The sequence below is a fragment of the Propithecus coquereli genome, unplaced genomic scaffold (genome assembly GCF_000956105.1).
Source record: "Propithecus coquereli isolate 6110/MARCELLA unplaced genomic scaffold, Pcoq_1.0 Scaffold377, whole genome shotgun sequence".
NCBI lineage: Eukaryota > Metazoa > Chordata > Mammalia > Primates > Indriidae > Propithecus > Propithecus coquereli.
Genome location: NW_012149474.1, coordinates 963,579 through 980,797, shown reverse-complemented (window position 1 = coordinate 980,797; position 17,219 = coordinate 963,579). Strand labels below are relative to the sequence as shown.

Below are 17,219 nucleotides of genomic sequence, written 5' to 3'. Positions count from 1 at the left end.
GCTCTTGCTCAGGCTGGTTTCGAACTCCTGAGCTCAAGCAATCCGCCCGCCTCGGCCTCCCAGAGAGCTAGGATTACAGGCGTGAGACACCGCGCCCGGCCAAAATTCAGCACCTTTTAATGATAAGAACACTCAACAAAATAGGCATAGATGGGACTTGCCTCAAAATATATATATAAAAGCCATATACAACAAACCCACAGCCAACATCATACTGAATGGGACAAAACTGAAAGCATTCCTGCTTAGAACTGGAACCAGACAAGGTTGCCCTTTATCACCACTTCTTTTCAACATAGTGCTGGAAGTCCTAGCCGGAGCAATCAGACAAGAGAAGGAAATCAAGGACATCCAGGTGGATGCCTTTTTCAGCCTCCACCCATCTGCATCCAAATGCTCAAAATAAACAGCATTTTGCTACCAAAAATAGAAATCAAGGACATCCAAATGGGGGCAGAAGAGGTCAAACTATTGCTCTTTGCTGATGATATGATCTTACATCTAGAAAATCCCAAAGATTCTGCCATGAGACCACTGGAATTGATAAACAAATTCAGCAAAGTCTCAGGTTACAAAACTAATGTACACAAATCAGTTGCATTCATACATGCCAACTACAGTCAAACTGAGAACCAAATCAAAGACTCAATACCTTTCACAATAGCAACAAAGAAAATAAAATACCTATGAATATATTCACCTAAGGAGGTGAAAGACTTCTATAGGGAGAACTATGAAACGCTGAGGAAAGAAATAGCAGAGGATATAAACACATGAAAACCCATACCATGCTCAATGGATAGGCAGAATCAACACTGTTAAAATGTCTATACTACCCGAGGTGATCTACAGATTCAATGCAATCCCTAGCAAAATACCAACATTATTTTTCACAGATTTTGTATTATCCTGGATGGAGCTGGAGCCCATTCTAGTAAGTGAAGTATCACAAGAATGGAAAAATAAGCACCACATGTACTCACCATCAAATTGGTACTAATTGATCAATACTTATGTGCACATACGGCAGCAATATTCATCAGGTGTCAGGCAGGTGGGAGAGGGAAGGAGGGGATGGGTATATTCACACCAAACGGGTATGGCGCCCACACTGAGGGATGGGCACACTTGTAGCTCTCACTCGGGTGGGGCAAAGGCAATATATGTAACCTAAACATTTGTACCCCTGTAATATTCTGAAATAAAAAAATTAAAAAAAAAAAAAAAAAGAGACCAGGGGACACAGCCAGCCCTGGGGAGGGGGGCGGTTTTAAGAGGACACAGCCAGCCCTGGGGGGGTTTGAGGGGACACAGCCCTACGTTGGGTGGGGGAGTCTCTATTCTGCCTTGGTGGACATCTGCAGGGGTCATGGCTATGCCCTGATAAACCCTCCAAAAAAATTCCAGGCCAGGCACAGTGGTTCACACCTGTAATCCTGGCATTTTGGGAGGCCAAGGTAGGAGGATCTCTTGAGACCAGGAGTGTGAGACCAGCCTGAGCAAGAGAAAGACCCCTCTCTACAAAAAACAGAAAAATCAGCCAAGTGTGGTGGCACGCTCCTGTCCTCCCAGCTACTCAGGAGGCTAAGACAGGAGGATCGCTGGACCCCAGGAGTTTGAGGTTGCAATGAGCTATGATGATGTCACTGCACTCCAGCCTGGGCAACAAAGCAAGACCTTGTCTCAGGAGGGAAAAAAAATCAATCAAAATGATTTAGTTTCTTTTTGAAGCAGTTAACAATTCAGGATAAGGAAATATTTTTAAAAAGACATTAAAAGTTCTATACATGAGTAAGTTTATAGTAGTAATTTCATGACGTTAAGAATGCAGAATATTAAATGGCACATATACACCTGTTGTAACCATTTAAAGAAGTGCGTGTGTCTGCTTTAGAGTTAAGATGGTGATATTAGAGCTTTTCATTATTTAATAAAGTTTCCTTTAATATTCTTTGAATAGCCACTAAGGGCCAACCACATGCCCCAGTTGAGACATCAGTAGTCACGGTGATATGTCAGGGACATGGGACAAAACAGCCCCAGAGAGAAGTAAGGATAGTGCCTCCCCAGGGCAGAGAACAAGAGAGAAAGTGCCAAGAGGCGGGGCTGTGGGCCCGCCCGGCCATCCTCTCTGCCCCACCGAGCACGCCCACCTCCTGGCAACTCACTAAGGTCATGTCGTCGCAGCAGGCGGCACAGGTGCAGGAGGCGGCGTGAGGGTTTAAAATCCCGTCCTGAAATGAAAGAAGCACCACGATACATTAGAGATCAGCCCTTCAAAAGTGAATTATTTAATACTAAAAGATTTCAACTAGTTTTACCACTTCTCTGCCATTCATACAGATAAAAATTCTGAGAAATCAAATACAATAATTTCCAGAGCCTTCTCTTGTTCACAGTGCCATTACTGGTGGTAGGACCTACCTATTTCCTTCCAAAAAGTGAAAGACTCTGTAGGAATTATTTCCATGACACCCAAGGAGCTAACTGCAATGAGGACCAGAAGTCCTCTCTGCGTACGAGGAAACTGGAGCAGAGAGGAGTCAGGGGCCTACTAAGGTCTCATGTGTCCAAAGCGAGCTGCTATTATCTCGACTCCTGTGATTTCATTTTTTTTTTTTTGGCCTTTCCCTTTTTTTTTTTTTTTTCACGCCAGGCACTGTGAGCTCACACACCCCTCACAACAATCCTGTGGGGTCGATGTTGTCACCACCCCTGTGGGAGACCAGGAACCTAGAGGACAGACAGGGTGAGTGGCCCGAGTCATCCACCCCGCCTGACCCAGTCTGTGCCCGTCCTCGCATCCTTCGGACATTGGCTCGTACGGACACCTGCAAGCTGAGCATCAAGGCCCAGAACACTGCGCGTGGAGCCTGGGGCAGGTACCTGGATGAGGCACTGCAGCGGCCTGCCTGCGTAGCGGATGCTTCTCTTCCAGTCCTTGCTGCTGGCCCTTCCTGCCATGGCCTCAAACTCGGTTGGGCTGTACCAGCTCTCCCCCTGCTTGATGCATCGGCCCCGGCCTCCTGAAACAAAGGTGGCCCGTCATGGGAAAGCACCGGCCCTGCCGTCACATCCAGCTCGCTGACACCAGGCCAGCCCTTCTCTGTCCTTCTTCTCCCCTTCCCGCCTCCTTTCTGGCTCCTGGCCGGGCCGGTGTGATCGTCCACCCCATGGCTGGCCTCTCCGCCTGCTGCCTGCGGTCGCCGCAAGCCCACTATGCTCCACACCGAGCATCTGCCTGCTCTTGAATCCTTTGTCAGGTCCCGAGCCGACCCAGCGACTTTGAGAACAGTTCCAGCCCTGCCTGTCTCCCACTTCTGTCCTGTGGGGCATGATGGGTTCTCAGTTTACCCCGAACACTCTCAGGCTGTCCGCCCTGTGCCTCTCCCTGCCTGGGCTCCAGTTCACAGGGACTGGGCATCACCTGCTGCTCTGTCTTCTTACCTGGTTTTATGTGCCATCACCATCATTTTCCTTTGCCCCAAACTTATCGTGTACGGGTTACAAAAAGGAATAAAATCTTTAAATCCCAAGCCACAGTGGCCTAAGTGCGGCTGGCACCGCCCTCACCTGAGCCGAGCCTGCTCTTGTACAGAGTGCCGCTGATGTTCCGGCACCGCACGGGCAGCTCGCTGTCGTACACGGAGGGGTCCCAGTTGTATTTGGTTCCACCTTTTTCTTGGCCGGGAGCTAGAGGAGTTGGAGGAGACTGAGGACCTTGGGCAAAGAAAGTATTTTGAAGGTAAGAGACACTGCAGGTCACCAGGAAGCACCGCACGCTCGGCTGTCCAACGGCGGGTCTCCGAGCTGCTCAGACGGCCCGGTATAGCAGCACTGTCTTCTCCCACTGCGGAATCATTCTTTCTCAGCCTGGATAAATCCACTTTTTCTCCTTAAATCTAGTCACATTTGATATTCTAAATTTACCGCAAAAATAAGCAAATAAATAATCTCCGGAATACATTCTAGATCCTCTAGAACATGTTTTGCTCTGAGGACTGGGGCAGAGGTGCCACCTTACCTGGGGTGAGGGGAGCCGCTGGGCCCTTCAGCCCAGTGGTCTCCACGATGCTCCCGTCTGTGTGCACGACAATCAGCGTGGCTTTCTCGGTGTTCAGGCTGTCCCCGATCTGAAGGGCTGTTCTACCAGACTGGAAGAGAGAGCACCCATTAAGTCACCTCCCAGCGCCACCTAGAGGCGCGTCACATAGCCCAGCTGATGTGGGCCCACAGCGAGGTCTGCCTATTCGTCACCAAGAGGGGATGTTCACCCAGGGATCCCGTATCTTCTCCAAAGATGTCTCTAAAAGACTTAAAAACAGAGCCAAGAACAAGAAAAGACAACGCCTAAGCCTGGGTGGTGCTGAGAAAAATGCTTCCAATCATTTGTCAGAGTTAAAGAAGAAACATGCTGTGCAAATACACTCTACGAGTGGGAAACACCCTCACTTCTACCTGAGCAGCGCCCACAAGGTCCCAGGTCTTAAGAAAGGTTCCAAGAAACCAAACTGATCCCCACAGACACAGCCTAGAGCAGGGGTCCCTCCAGACGCCCCAGACCAGGGCCTCCCCAGCCACACGTCCACATCGGCTGACGCTGCCATGACTGCCCAGACTTCCCGTATGCCAGCCCCAAACTTGCCCTTTAAGCTACACACCCCCTCCACAGCCTGCCAGAGTTCTTGTGCCCACCCAACCAAGTCACCCAACAAACCGTGGCATCAAGACTTTGTTCGGCCAGGCATAGGCAGACCAGAGACCTCCAGGGCACCTATCCAGAGCCGACATTCTGGGATGCTCTAATGTTTTCATCGTAAGAGTACAAAACCAATTGAGGCAAAGTGAGGAAGCAATCTTTTCTTACATCTGAAAATGTCACCATCAAATCAGGGCACTAGGGCAAGGCACAGTGGCTCATGTCTGTAATCCCAGCACTTTAGGAACTTCAGGAGGCCCAGGTGGGAGGATCACTTGAGGCCAGGAGTTTGAGGTTGCAGTGAGCTGTGATCACACCACCGCACTCCAGCCTGGGTGACACAGCGAGACCCTGTCTCTTAAAGAAAAACTAAAATCAGGGCACTTGAACAGACATTTACCATGGCGCCTGGGCTCACAGAGGCCTGAGGGCCAATGCCTCAAGAAAGGGTCCATACAGCTGTGTCTGAGTCACCAAACACCCGCAGCTTTCTACTGGAGAAAGGGGATATTTATGTTCGTTTAAGAATCAAAAAGTGCCCATATTCCCAACACCCAGCAACAACTGCTGTTAGCAACATCTTGATCTGTGCACCGGTCTAATAAAAAAAAATGAATCAAAAAGTGATCAGTTAGTTGTGAACACCACTGCACTCGCACCAGCCAGAATCACGAAGTGCTGTGCTTGTGAAGGGGAGCGGGAAGACACAGATGCCTGTGAGCCCCTCCACCTGCTGTCAGTTCTCGACAAGGGCACACCAGTCCTGGGTCTGCCAGGTCAGGAGGCCAGCCCTGCCCTCCCAGCCACTGTCAACCCCGCTCACAGGACGCCCAGCTCCCTGGCACCAGCAAGTCTTCGGCACCCACGGCGTGCCCTGGGCTTCAGCCCCTCCTAGAGAGCGAGGACAAGCCCAGACTCTGCGCCAGGAAGGAGCCTGAACGAAAGCACAAAGCCGTCACGCGGCTGTCGTCTGTGTGCCTTCCAACACCTGGTCCTGAATTAAGCAGATTTCCTCCCGTTGCCACCCAGCCCTTCGCTGCACCTGCTGCTGTAACTGAGTAAGTTTCTGCTTGTGCCATTCTAATGACAACTCTGCTTTCAGGTACACAGGCGTGGTGTCCCAGGCATGTGACCAAGGCTGAGAAGACTGCTGCCACTAACAGGCAGAAACGGTCTCAGGGAACCCCTTTCTGGACACCGCACCCCCCTCGCCTCCAGCATCTGCTACCTGGTAGGTAACAAGGCTGCCTGCCCTGGCTGAGTGACATCCCAGAATCACTGAATCCTCACATACAAAACATAAAATATAGAACAGGCTGAAACAACATATCATGGAAGGGTTCTGAATGTGGGCATGAATGGTTTTCAGCAACTTTTCTTTTTTGTTTGTTTTGTTTTGTTTTTGGGGGGCAGGGTCTCCCTCTGTCACCCAGGCTGGAGTGCGGTGCTATAATCATAGCTCACTGCAGCCTCCAACTCCTGGGCTCAAGCGATCCTCCTGCCTCAGTCTCCCAAACAGCTAGGACTACAGGTGCACCACCACGCCCTGATAATTTTCTTATTTTAATTTTTTGTAGAAACAGGGTCTTGCTACATTGTTCAGGCTGGTCTCAAACTCCTGACTTCAAGTGATCTTCCCATTTCTGCCTCCCAGAGCTCGCTGAGATCGCAGGTGTGAGCTACTGTGCCCGGCAGCAGTTTTCTTTAGGAGGACAGCCGTAAGGCGTGCAGAATGAACTCTCACGGGAGACCAGACTGTAAGTGCCACCATGCCACCAGAACAGAATTCGGTGAGGCAAATGCAGTGATTCTCTCAGATGTGCCTGGAGCCATGTGCGTAAGGAGAGCAGACATCTCCGGCTGCTGGCAGAAGCCTAACTCCGGGCCCAGAGCAGCCTGGACTGAACCAGAAGCTGGGGGTTCCAGGCCCAGACACGGGCTGCAAGGCCCTCTGGCACGGACATCTCCCCGTCCACACAGCTCGGAAGGCTCTTTCCAGTTCTTCCACGTTTTCTTCACTTCACAGAAGCCACGTTCAGCATGCACTTTCCTTGTCGAAGAAGTCAAGTGAGGAAAAGACGCCTCAGCTCAAATCAGAACTCCTCGCTCAGCTTTCCACGGCGGCTCTTCCTCAGCTCTGGTTTCTCATGCCCCAGCATAGCCCTGAGGCTCCTGCGCGCAGAAGGAGCCTCGTGCGCCTCTCGTGGCTTGCAGAACAGAGCAGGCGCTCTCACTGCGGACTGAGTCCTGGAGGAGTCTCAGCAAAGCCCAAGGCTCGAGCGTGGCGCCAGCTACACCCCTCGGAGCACTTACCAGAACGTGTCCTGAGATTGACGCTGCGTTTGCCACCGACGTCGTGAACACGTTGTCCGCAGAGGCCCCCACGTTGGCCACCGTCACTGTGGTCACCTCTGCAACAGAAGAAACCTAACTTAGCGAGCGATGAAAGCCAGAGCACAAACTGAGCAGACAACCTCGCTCGGGTGTCCGACACGAAGCAATTCCCGCTCAGCCTTTACGAAAACCACCAATCGACACTTTCAGTCCACAGTCTGTGTCGTCTGGTTCTTCCAGGAAAAAGAGAAGAAATCTGTTCTTCCCCAGTAAAGCCTCTATGCACAGTAAAAACTGCTCACAACAAAACTGCCCCCCACGAGCCAGAGCCAGCCACGGCTCTACCAAACTACCACCGGTCCTCAGGTCGGACGTGCCCTGCACCTACAGAGTTCCCGCCCTCAGCCTCCTCCCAGGAGGGGACACCTCCTGGACTCACTTGTGCAGCCCACACAGAGCAGGCTCAAATCCTGCCTCACCTCCTCCAGGGTCCCTCCACTGTGGGGTCTGGCCACCAGCGTTAGGCGACTATGGCCTCATGCTCACTGCTGCTGCCCATGGTCTGCAACCCCTTTCCCAGCTCCTCTTCCTCCTAAAAAGCACGTCCAACCTGCCTGTACCCTTGGGGGCTGCCCCGCCCCACCCCCTATGACACGCATAGGGCTGCAGACAAGCACCCCTCCCTCCAGCTCTGCAAAGCCTTTCCTTGATGCAAGTGGCCCCCTTCTGTCACCCAGCATTCCAGAATGTCCCATGCCCAAGGCGATCTCTGTTGCACAGCAGGTGCTCAACCGATATTGGCTGCCCGTACCATTTACCTGGCAATCACCAAACAATACCGAAACTACCAGTTCACTGGTTGTCTCCACTGCCAGACCACACCGGGAGCACAGCTAACTCATCCTTGCCTCTCAGCAGGACACCGCCAGCAGGCAGGCAGGCCAGCCGGCCACTCATGCCAAGGGCACGCGTCTGAACACAAGTCCAAAGACAGCTCAGGCAGACATCTGCCCACAGGTGGCCCCAGACAGGCAGCATGTCCTGCTGAGTTTCTTAAACCTGGAAATTACTTGACTTCAACAACTCATAATAAAAAAAAATACTGAAATGTTTTAACACATCAAGAGTATAAAATTTTGCAGAAAAAGCATATGTCAATATATTTCTCTTATGTCATGAGAAACAGCATCATATTTCTTTTCTGCATTCAGAAAATTATGTTCAAAAAGCACAAAAGCCTGAAGTAAAACCTTATTCCCCCAAATCACAATGTCAAACCAGAGTTAGCCAAGAAAGCCTTCCCTCGCTTTTGCGAGCAGCTCAACCGACCAGGGGCCCTGGGCCGGGGCGGAACCCGGGCTGCTGGACTCCCCACCCAGCCTAGGTGTGGCTGCACAAATACCCCGAGTGGACACACAACAGCTCCAACGAACTCGGCACACCAGGACCAGGGTCCAGTTCTGAAGCCTGCAAAGCTCCTCATGAGAAAAGTGCCTTAGGATGCAACGAGATGTGGAAACGATGCTCCTCCAAGAGTGTGAAGACTCGACTTCGAGTCCTCGAGGCACACTCAGGAGCTCCAGCCGGGAAGGCAGTCCAACAGGTGGGCAGTCTCTACTCCCACTGACCCGCGAGCTGGGACGCCGACGCCCGCAGGATGGCCCTCTGGGGAGGCGCCACCCTGCAGGGCATTTGCGGGCACCGCCCGAGGCTCCGTATGTTATGAAACCTGAGAATGAGGATGCTCTGTGTGGCAAGAACTATGAGCAGCGCAACGGTGGCTTCCCCTCTTCCCCTTGGAAGGGAGCGGGACAGGAGCAGCAGGAGGGAAGGGAAGGTCCTCAAAGGAAAAGGCAAGAGGAAGGGTGCGCTCGCGGCGGAGGGGAGGCCCCTGCGGGTGTCCCCTAGCCCCCGCCGCCGCCCTCCCAGGGCCGCTGCACAGCCAAGCCGACCTCTGGCCCGGCTGGGTGAGGACGCTCCTGCTCCCGGCACTCAGGCCATGCCCGACCCGGCCCTTAGCACTGGGGCCTTTCCTGGGGGCCGCACGTCCGCCCGCCCTCGGGCTCCTCCAGGACGGGGTCCGCGTCTGACCCTCCTACGCCATCAGCACCCAGGATGGACCAAGGGAGGACAGGCGGGGCAGGAGACAGGTGTTGAGAAGGTTAGAGGGGCGCCGAGTGAAGAGCAGCACGAGGCGCGGCTGGCCCAAGGAAAAGGCGTTCAGGAGCAGGTGTGGGCAGGGCAGAGCCAGCGCGGGCGGTCTCGAGGTGCGCGGGCCAGGCGGGGCGGGCCGGGCCTGCGGCGCAGGTGCGCGGGGACCGGAGAGGCGGAGGCCGGCGGCGCGCGGGCGCACTTGCCTGCGAAGGCGGCGGCGGCGGCGGCCTCGTCGGGGCCGGGCAGGGCCTCGGCGCCCATGTCCATGTGCCCGGGCTCGGCCGCCATCACCGCCACGGCCGTGACCCGCCGCGTCTCGCGCTCCGCCTCCGAGTCCGCGTCCTCCTCAGAGTCCTCGTCCCTGCTCAGAACCGGCTCCTCCGTCTCGCCTCCCGCCGCGGCCGCGGCCGCCGCCGCCACAGCGGCCGCGGCCGCCACCGCTGCTGCCTCAGCCAGGCCCAGCTGCTTTGCCGCCGAGTCCGAATCCTCCATCCGGACTCCGCCGAGCCAGCCCGAAGGCGCCGTCCGGGGCCGCCCGAAGCGCCGGGCGCCGAGCCCGAAGCGGGGCCCGAAGAGACCGCCCGAGCCGGGCCGAGGCCGCCCGAAGCCGCCGCCCGAGCAGAGGCCGAAGCGGCAGCCGGGCACTGAGCCGAGCCGAACCGAGGCCTCCCGCCGAGCGGAGCCGAGCCGAGCCGAGGCCGCCCGAGCAGGGCCGAACCTGCACAAAGCCGCAGAGCCGAGCCGAGCCGAGCCGGACCGACCCGGGCTGAACCGAGGCCAAGGGTTCGGAACCGAGGAGGGTCGAAGCTACCCGAAGTAAAGAGCCGAGTCAGTCCGAATGGGTCCGAGGCCGCACGAGGATTTCCGAGCAGCTCGACCCTGGCCCTCCTCACTGGCTAGGAAGATGAGCCAGCTGTCGTCCCCGGCCGACAGGGCTGACCGGCTCTGGACAGACTCTCGACACAGTTTGGCCCCGTAAAGAGGGCCTTGCGCCACAGGCTCCGTCCACCCACGCCGCCGGCGAGAGCCGAGTCGCCCCGAGGCCGAGCCGAGCTGAGCCGAACGTCCCCGAGCCCGAAAGCTCCCGAGCCTCGGTTCTCCGCCTCCTCCTGTCCGAAAGTGCCCGAGCGCCACCGGACTGACTAATCGCGCCTCGGCCGCGGCTCGGACGTCCGCTCCCGAAACGCGGCGCGGTCGGGCCTCTTCGCCAGAAGAGACGAAAATGGCCGAAGGGGCGCGAGTGGCGCGGGCGGAGAGGCTGCCGGGATCGCGGCGGACCAGGGGGCGGGGCTGGCAAGATGGCGGCCGCGAGGCGAGGTGAGCTCTGCGTGCTTGCAGGGGCCGGCCCCCCGGGGCGCGGCGTCTCCTCGCTGACGACCCTGCTTAGAATTCAGTGCGCTCCCAGGGCGTGCGGCCGTCACCCTCGAGGAGCCCCGGCCAGGTCCGCATTGGCCCTCCCGGCGGCGGGGCTGGCGGGGCGTGGGGCCTTCCCGGCGACGTGGCACCCCCGGGACAGCCGGCCACGGCAGCGGCTCTCTCGGCCTCGGGTTCTCCCGGAGCAGGCGGCGAGTGTTTTATTCACGCCGTGAGACGCGCGCTCGGCCTGGCGACGGCTGTCGCCCGCACAGCGAGTCGCGAAGCTCGCGAGTGGCCCGGCGGGGCCGGAGCCGTCGGCTGTCGGCGTCCTCCCGGTCCAGTGCAGAGTCCCTCTCCGTCCTCGCCGTCGGACGCGGGGCCCACTCGCCTCCACGGCACAGGAGGGCGCGAACGAAGGCGGGAGCTGTCGCCGGGGTCTGTCCGGGGGCTCTCGGCAGCGGCTTCCACGTGGCCAAGCCTGTGTCTGTGGAAGTCCCGGCAGTCGGGTTTGTTTGTGTATTGTCGTTTCGCGGGAATTTAGTTTATTCCAGGACAGGATCTCTTCGCACACCTCGCCTGTTACACTCGTGCTCTTTACTCACACGACCGACTTCTGCCCGACACGCCCGTCCTCAGCCACAGCGTGATTGCGGCAGGGCATCCAAACGAAAGTCCTAGAAGCCAGGTCGTGCCCCGTGAGAATGAGCTCCTCCAGGTCTGGGGGGTTAGAACAGCACATCCCACGATAACCGCCCTTCGCGTGATTTAAATGCTGTATCACTTAAGATTTTTTGTTTGTTTGTTTGTTTGTTTGAGACAAATTCTCACTGTGTTGCCCGGGCTAGAGTGCCGTGGCGTCAGCCTAGCTCACAGCAACCTCAAACTCCTGGGCTCAAGCGATCCTCCTGCCTCAGCCTCCCGAGTAGCTGGGACTACAGGCATGCACCACCATGCCCGGCTAATTTTTTCTATATATTTTTAGTTGGCCGATTAATTTCTTTCTAATTTTAGTAGAGACGGGGTCTCGCTCTTGCTCAGGCTGGTTTCGAACTCCTGAGCTCAAACAATCCGCCCGCCTCAGCCTCCCAGAGAGCTAGGATTACAGGCGTGAGCCACCGCGCCCGGCCCTCACTTAAGGTTTTTGAAGTTTTTTTCCCTAAGCCCCACAACTTCAGTGCGTAACAGTGGGCATGGAGGAGACACGTTTGAAATGTTTAGGAGCGACCTTTAGGAGAAGGATTGGAAGGGAGGACACCCCCTAACATGATATTGACTCTCTTAAGGACAGTCACCAAGGCCTGGAAGAGGACAGATCAGGTTTAGAGAGAGCCCTCCTGGCAACATGATGCGGCTTGGCTCACCCCTCCCGTGGCTTCCTGCTGCCAGCGTGTGCCGCCTCTTCTAGAAGCCCAGTTCCGAGTCTCTGTTGCAAATTGCCTGCATTAACCAGTTTAAAACTCTTGCCCACGTGAGATTCTACACACTCTGGCACAGAAGGCCCCAGATCTGCCCGAGAAGTCGTGGGATCACCCACAAAAACTCACCAAGCCAGAGAGTGTCTTTCCTGCCTTCCCTGAGACTGAAGAGGAAAAGGAACAGAGAGGCTGTGTTAGGTCACCGTGGGGCTTGCTGCCCAGCAACAGAGCTCAAAGTCCTTTTTATGGGAGGTTTTTGCCAAACTCTAAATTTGTATAGGTGTATTTATACATGTAGAGACGTGTACATGTCACAGATGTGCAACTATCATGAACCTTTTCAGACAAGGAGTCTGAGCCAGGCCCGTTCCATCCGAGGCGGGGTCAGTGGAATCTTCAAATACAAAACCTCAGAGGCAGAAGTGAGGAAGGAGGTTCTGCTCACTCCTCAGCTTCCTGTCGTGTCAGGATTGGGGAAAACTGATGCCTGCAGTGGGGGTGCGAGGAGGTCTTTCTAGAGGTCACATGACAAAGATAGATTGGATTGCTGGTTTAGAAAATTCTTATTTTTGCAGGGCTATTTGGGGCAATGAGTAAAATTCCAGAGGAAAGCAAATGTCTGTTTATCAATTATGAAAAAAGACTTGTTATAACCCAAACCAGAAAAGGTTTTTATCTAATTATGTATGTGTGGCAAATATTCAGAAACCACAGAAGATGAGGAAAGCTGCTGTTTGGGTAGATTTGGGATATTTCTTCTGAGGGAGGCGTGGGTCTCACCTGGCCTGTCGCTCTGGCCTTGGCGAGATGGAGGCTTCTCGTCACTGCACGCTGTGCCCACGGGTGCAGGTTCTGAGAGTCAGAGATTGTCATGTCCTCCCTGAAGGGCTGGACATAGGCCCACCACAAATGCTTCTTTATTGAAGATGAGATCAAAGGAGAATGAAATGGGATGGTTCCTGTTGATGTTGAGCAAGGCCCAGGAAGGTAACCTGTTGGGATTTGGGCCCCACTGACAACTCTTTCTTTTCCAGGGAGAGGCTCTGCCATGGTGGTATCCTGCTGCTACGTCCCCTCTCCAGGACAGCGCCCGTGTGGTGGGCTCTCCACGCACCCCCACCGTTTCCATAAGTTGCCTAGTAATCTGCCTTTAAGAGGGAGGGATTTAGGGTTGATACACCTTTTCTGAGTGGGGCATGCTGTCTCCATCACCACCTGCTCAGGCGCCTCCCAGGAGACTTACCAGACTGGCTAAGCTCGGCAGACTGCCCAGCACCCCAGGGGGACGGTCACCTGCCTCCACCCCAACCACCAGTGGCAGGAAGATGACAGCCCTTCACTTTGAATGACCACAGATTCATTTTCGCATAAACAAATACAAAGTATACGAAGCCTAGGAAATTGCTAGTGGATATTTAAGTGCCCCCAAATATATTTTCTCTGAAGAAAATGAAAAAAGTCCTTTTTTCTCTCTAACTCGTAATTGGGGCCAGCTGTCCTCCGGCCAGTCCTGCCTGCAGTCAGTGAGGACTGGGGCTGCAGTGCTCAGACCACTGTCAGGGATGGCAGGGGCAGGGGTCCCTCTGTGGGCCTGGCCAGCAGTGGGCCCAGAATGAAAGAGCCACGTAGGCAGGGAGCCAGTGGCCGGGTCTCCGTGGCCACCTGTGGGTGCCCATCTGCCAGAGCCCAAACCAGTCCTGCATGTTTGTGGCCATGGAACAGATGGCAGAACCGGCCTCTCTCGCTCAGCCACGTGGGAGGGTGTTCCCGGCCTGTTGGGCTTGAGAATCCTTAACCAGTGAGCAGCTCTCTTCAGTTCCCCTTCAAATGCTGTTTTATCTCAGTGGAATGTACTACGCCCTTTATTTCCTGGCCACTCTCCTGATGATTATGTATAAAAGTAAGTCATGAACTAAAGGCACATTGAAGGGGTCATCGTGGCTGCCTCGGGTGACCGTATTCTGGTGTGTCCCTTGCCTGTCAGGTCAGGTGTTCAGCTACCCTCCCGCCTACCTGGCTCTCGACCTGACCCTGCTGTTTCTGATGGGGATTCTGGAAGGAATTCGGTTACACTTGGGTGAGTTGACTGTGAAAACCACAAAGTACCCGTGATAACAGTTGTTCTCTTAAAGGTGCTGAACCTTTAAATAGTAATCATTCTATAACGTGGTTCTTGGAGATACTTTTATCCAAAATGCTTAACCAGTTGCTTTGCAGGCTCGCCTCACGGCACATTAAGTATTAATCCTTTATTCAGAAGCTCGTCCAAGTCACAGATGCCATTGGAGGCATCGCTGGGAGGGATGCTTGGCGTTTGGAAGTCTATCCCGTAGAAGCACCGGGTGACGGCACTGTGGTCAGAAACCCAGCCTGACCGTCACATCGGGAGCCCGGAATGTTCACCTGCACCCCTTCCTTTCCTGGTGGCCTCAGCCATCTGAGGAGAAAGAGAGCGGGTCTGTCAGGTCCCCTCCAGGGCAGCGAGCCTGGAGGGGGGGGCTGCCCAGCCTCCCCAGTCCTGCTCTGGGAGCGCAAGCCCGCAAGCACTTCACGTGCCCATCTCAGCCAGCTCCCCCTCCTTCGACAGCGCAGTCCGTTCGAGGGTGCGCTCTCGTGCAAGACGCGGGGTGCAGAAGTGAACCTTGGAAATTTCCCCCGCCCCAGAGCTCACCGCTAGGACCAGTGCGGCCCAGGCTTCCAGCGTGGCCTCTGCCCTGCTGGGCCCACGGTCACACGTACACAGCACATCTGTTTGTCCGGCAGGATCCTACTACACACATTGCCAGACAGCTGGCACTGCCAGGGCACTGCGCCTGCCAGGCTCTAAGGCCCCTGGTGCGCACACACTGCAAGGAAACTGAGGCACACGGGGAAGCTGGGCCCCTGCCCTCTCTCCTGTTACCAGACCTGGACCCCGCTGGGTGGGTGCACGCAGGTTTGCTCGGCCGTCCCTCCTGCAGAGGGGCGCTCAGGCCTTCAGTGTCGGGGCTGAGGTGCTAGAACCACAGCCCCCCAAGGGCTGGCTCTGCTGGGAGGTGCACGTGCCGCTGCTGGGCAGACTCGGTCTCGGTCAGATCTCCGGGGGGCCGCGGGCCTGCCCCAGGCGGCCATGGCAGTGCGCGGCCGGGCCCTGCAGGGCCCTGTGGGGGCCGCACGGGACCCTCCCCCAGCACACTGCAGGCTCTCAGGGCCCCTGGGGTCAGCTGGTGACTGACCCATTTGTTAAATATGCAGTTTTACTTTTTATAAGTATTCATGAAATTTTCCAGAACTGGCATTAGCCCAGAGTAAAATGTTTTTGGAAGTTTTAAACAAAATCCCTTCAGTTCCACTTGGAATTAGGGAAAGGTGGCAGACGCACTTGCATCATTTTCGAAACCAAACTCTCCCCACCCACACGGCTGGCTGGAGACCGAGACCCACCCATGGTGCGTGGCTGCGGTGGGTGCTTCCCACAGAGGGACCCGTACCCTGCTCTGAGCTTTGCTTTCTGTCACTTCTGAGTCCGGGGTGGTGGCCACAGTGGGCTTTTTCCCTGGAATCCCCGGGCCCTGGCAGGACATGGGCTAATGAGCTTGGGCAGGTCCCCAGCAGGGGCTCGCTGGGCCGTGGGCGGTGGGTCTCAGGGGCGTCCTGCAGCCCCCGCCTCACTGGCCGCTTCGCTCTGCTCTGCAGGCACCAGGGGCAACCTGACGGAGGCCGAGGGGCCGCTGGCCGCCAGCCTGGCTCTCACCGTGGGCACCGCCCTCCTCTCTGCCCACTTCCTGCTCTGGCAGACCCTGGTGCTGTGGGCGGACTCGGCCCTCAGCGCAGCGCTGCTGGCGCTCCACAGTCTGGAGGCCGTCCTGCAGGTGGTCGCCATCGCCGCCTTCGTCAGGTAGACTCAGGCGCCCGGGCAGCCCCGGCCGGATCTCCAGCCGTCAGCTGCCCCGTTGCCGAACGGGAGGGGCATTTTCCCTACCGGTAGACGGTTTTGGATGGTTCACCTATCGATTTTGGGTGAGGGCAGGACCCAGGGCAGCACAAGCTGCCGGGGGCCCAGGTGTCGGGAACAGCAGCAGGGAGGGGTCAGGGACCGCCCAGGGCAGTCTCGGAGGTGAACCCCAGTGCACCTGCCCGAGCCTGCCGCAGTCGGGGGTCTGTCTTCAGCAGCTGGGCCCTCACGGAGCCTGGGCTGAGAGGGAGCACAGAGCCCTTGGGAAAGGAGGCCTCCAGGGTCACGTCCTCCTCCCTCGCATTCGTGTCGAGCGAGGCCAGGCCCCTCCAGGACTTCCTGCTGGAGCTGCAGGCAGGTGGGCCTTCGGCCGAGAGCCCCTCAGCGCCAGCTGGCAGCCTCGGTGGAACCCAGCACTCTGGTTTCCAAAGGAAAATAAATGCCAACATGCAGGCACTCTGGTGTTTGGGATGTTTTCACCTCAGCAGGAGGCAGAGTGGGGGCACTGGGCTGGGGGCACACAGCTCCTGCATAAATTTCGGAGGCTCGGTCCGCTAAAACTTGAGCAGCATTTGTGCTTAACGCTAAAGGAATTCTGTCTCTGTGACTTTTTTCCCATTTCAAGATTGACTATAAATGCTCCTTAAACAGGATCTGAGCTGTTATTTCATAGCAGTTTTCCTTCATTTGTTTCTATTCGTTTTCTATGTTTGGAATAACACTGTGTTCAGTTGTCTAGGTATTTTCTCATTACCATATTGCTTAAATAAAGAAATCTTTGTACCTCACTGAATTTCCCTAATTCCAGCCACCTGCCTCCCCCAGGGTGCACCGTCGATACAAAAGAGCACACCCCACTCTTGCTGGCCACTCAAGCCCTGTCTCGGCCTTGCTACCCTCCGCCCCAAACACCCTGGACACCTGCCCCTCTGCAGGCCACCGAGGGCGGGAGGCTGCCGGGCCGTCCCAGGCCTCCACTGGGGCCACCTCAGTCAGGGGCGGCCACAGCAGCTGCACCCTTGACGGCCTTCCCTGCCCATCCTGCTGGGAGCAGTGGGAGTGCAGGATTTCTTCTGGGCTGACTTCTTTTGACCCGCCTGTAGCCCCCAGAGGCCACAGTGAACAACAGCAGGACGACCTCAAAGTCCTGCGTCCCTGCCACCTGTGCCCGTGCAGCAGAGCCCCACGTGACAGCGCCAATGCGGGAAGGGTCGGTGCTCCACTGCGCCTCAGGCCGCCTTCCTCGCCAGTGTCCCTGTGCCCTGGGCCCTCACTGCCTGGACTCTGGGAGAATGGGCAGGACTCAGCCCACTGGCCCTGCAGACCA

General features: G+C 56.2%; 2 protein-coding genes across 2 annotated transcripts in view; one reads left to right on the top strand and one right to left on the bottom strand.

Moving 5' to 3' along the window:
- DEAF1 (DEAF1 transcription factor) overlaps window positions 1-9,710 on the bottom strand; it is a 39,089-nt gene extending 29,379 nt beyond the window's left edge. Inside the window, exons 1-6 of the mRNA XM_012652045.1 lie at window positions 9,391-9,710; window positions 7,013-7,110; window positions 4,025-4,154; window positions 3,574-3,720; window positions 2,887-3,026; window positions 2,169-2,234 (exon numbers count right to left, since the gene is read on the bottom strand). Coding sequence (XP_012507499.1) covers window positions 2,169-2,234; window positions 2,887-3,026; window positions 3,574-3,720; window positions 4,025-4,154; window positions 7,013-7,110; window positions 9,391-9,679 — 870 coding nt within the window. The 5' untranslated portion in view covers window positions 9,680-9,710. The remainder of the gene's footprint in view (window positions 1-2,168; window positions 2,235-2,886; window positions 3,027-3,573; window positions 3,721-4,024; window positions 4,155-7,012; window positions 7,111-9,390) is intronic.
- A 543-nt stretch (window positions 9,711-10,253) lies between these two features.
- Window positions 10,254-16,457, top strand: TMEM80 (transmembrane protein 80). Its single transcript, XM_012651980.1, is given in 6 exon segments — window positions 10,254-10,430; window positions 10,432-10,504; window positions 12,993-13,012; window positions 13,765-13,858; window positions 13,943-14,035; window positions 15,634-16,457. Coding segments are annotated over 6 exon segments (507 nt in total). The 5' UTR covers window positions 10,254-10,409; the 3' UTR covers window positions 15,840-16,457.
- Window positions 16,458-17,219: the final 762 nt, after the last annotated feature.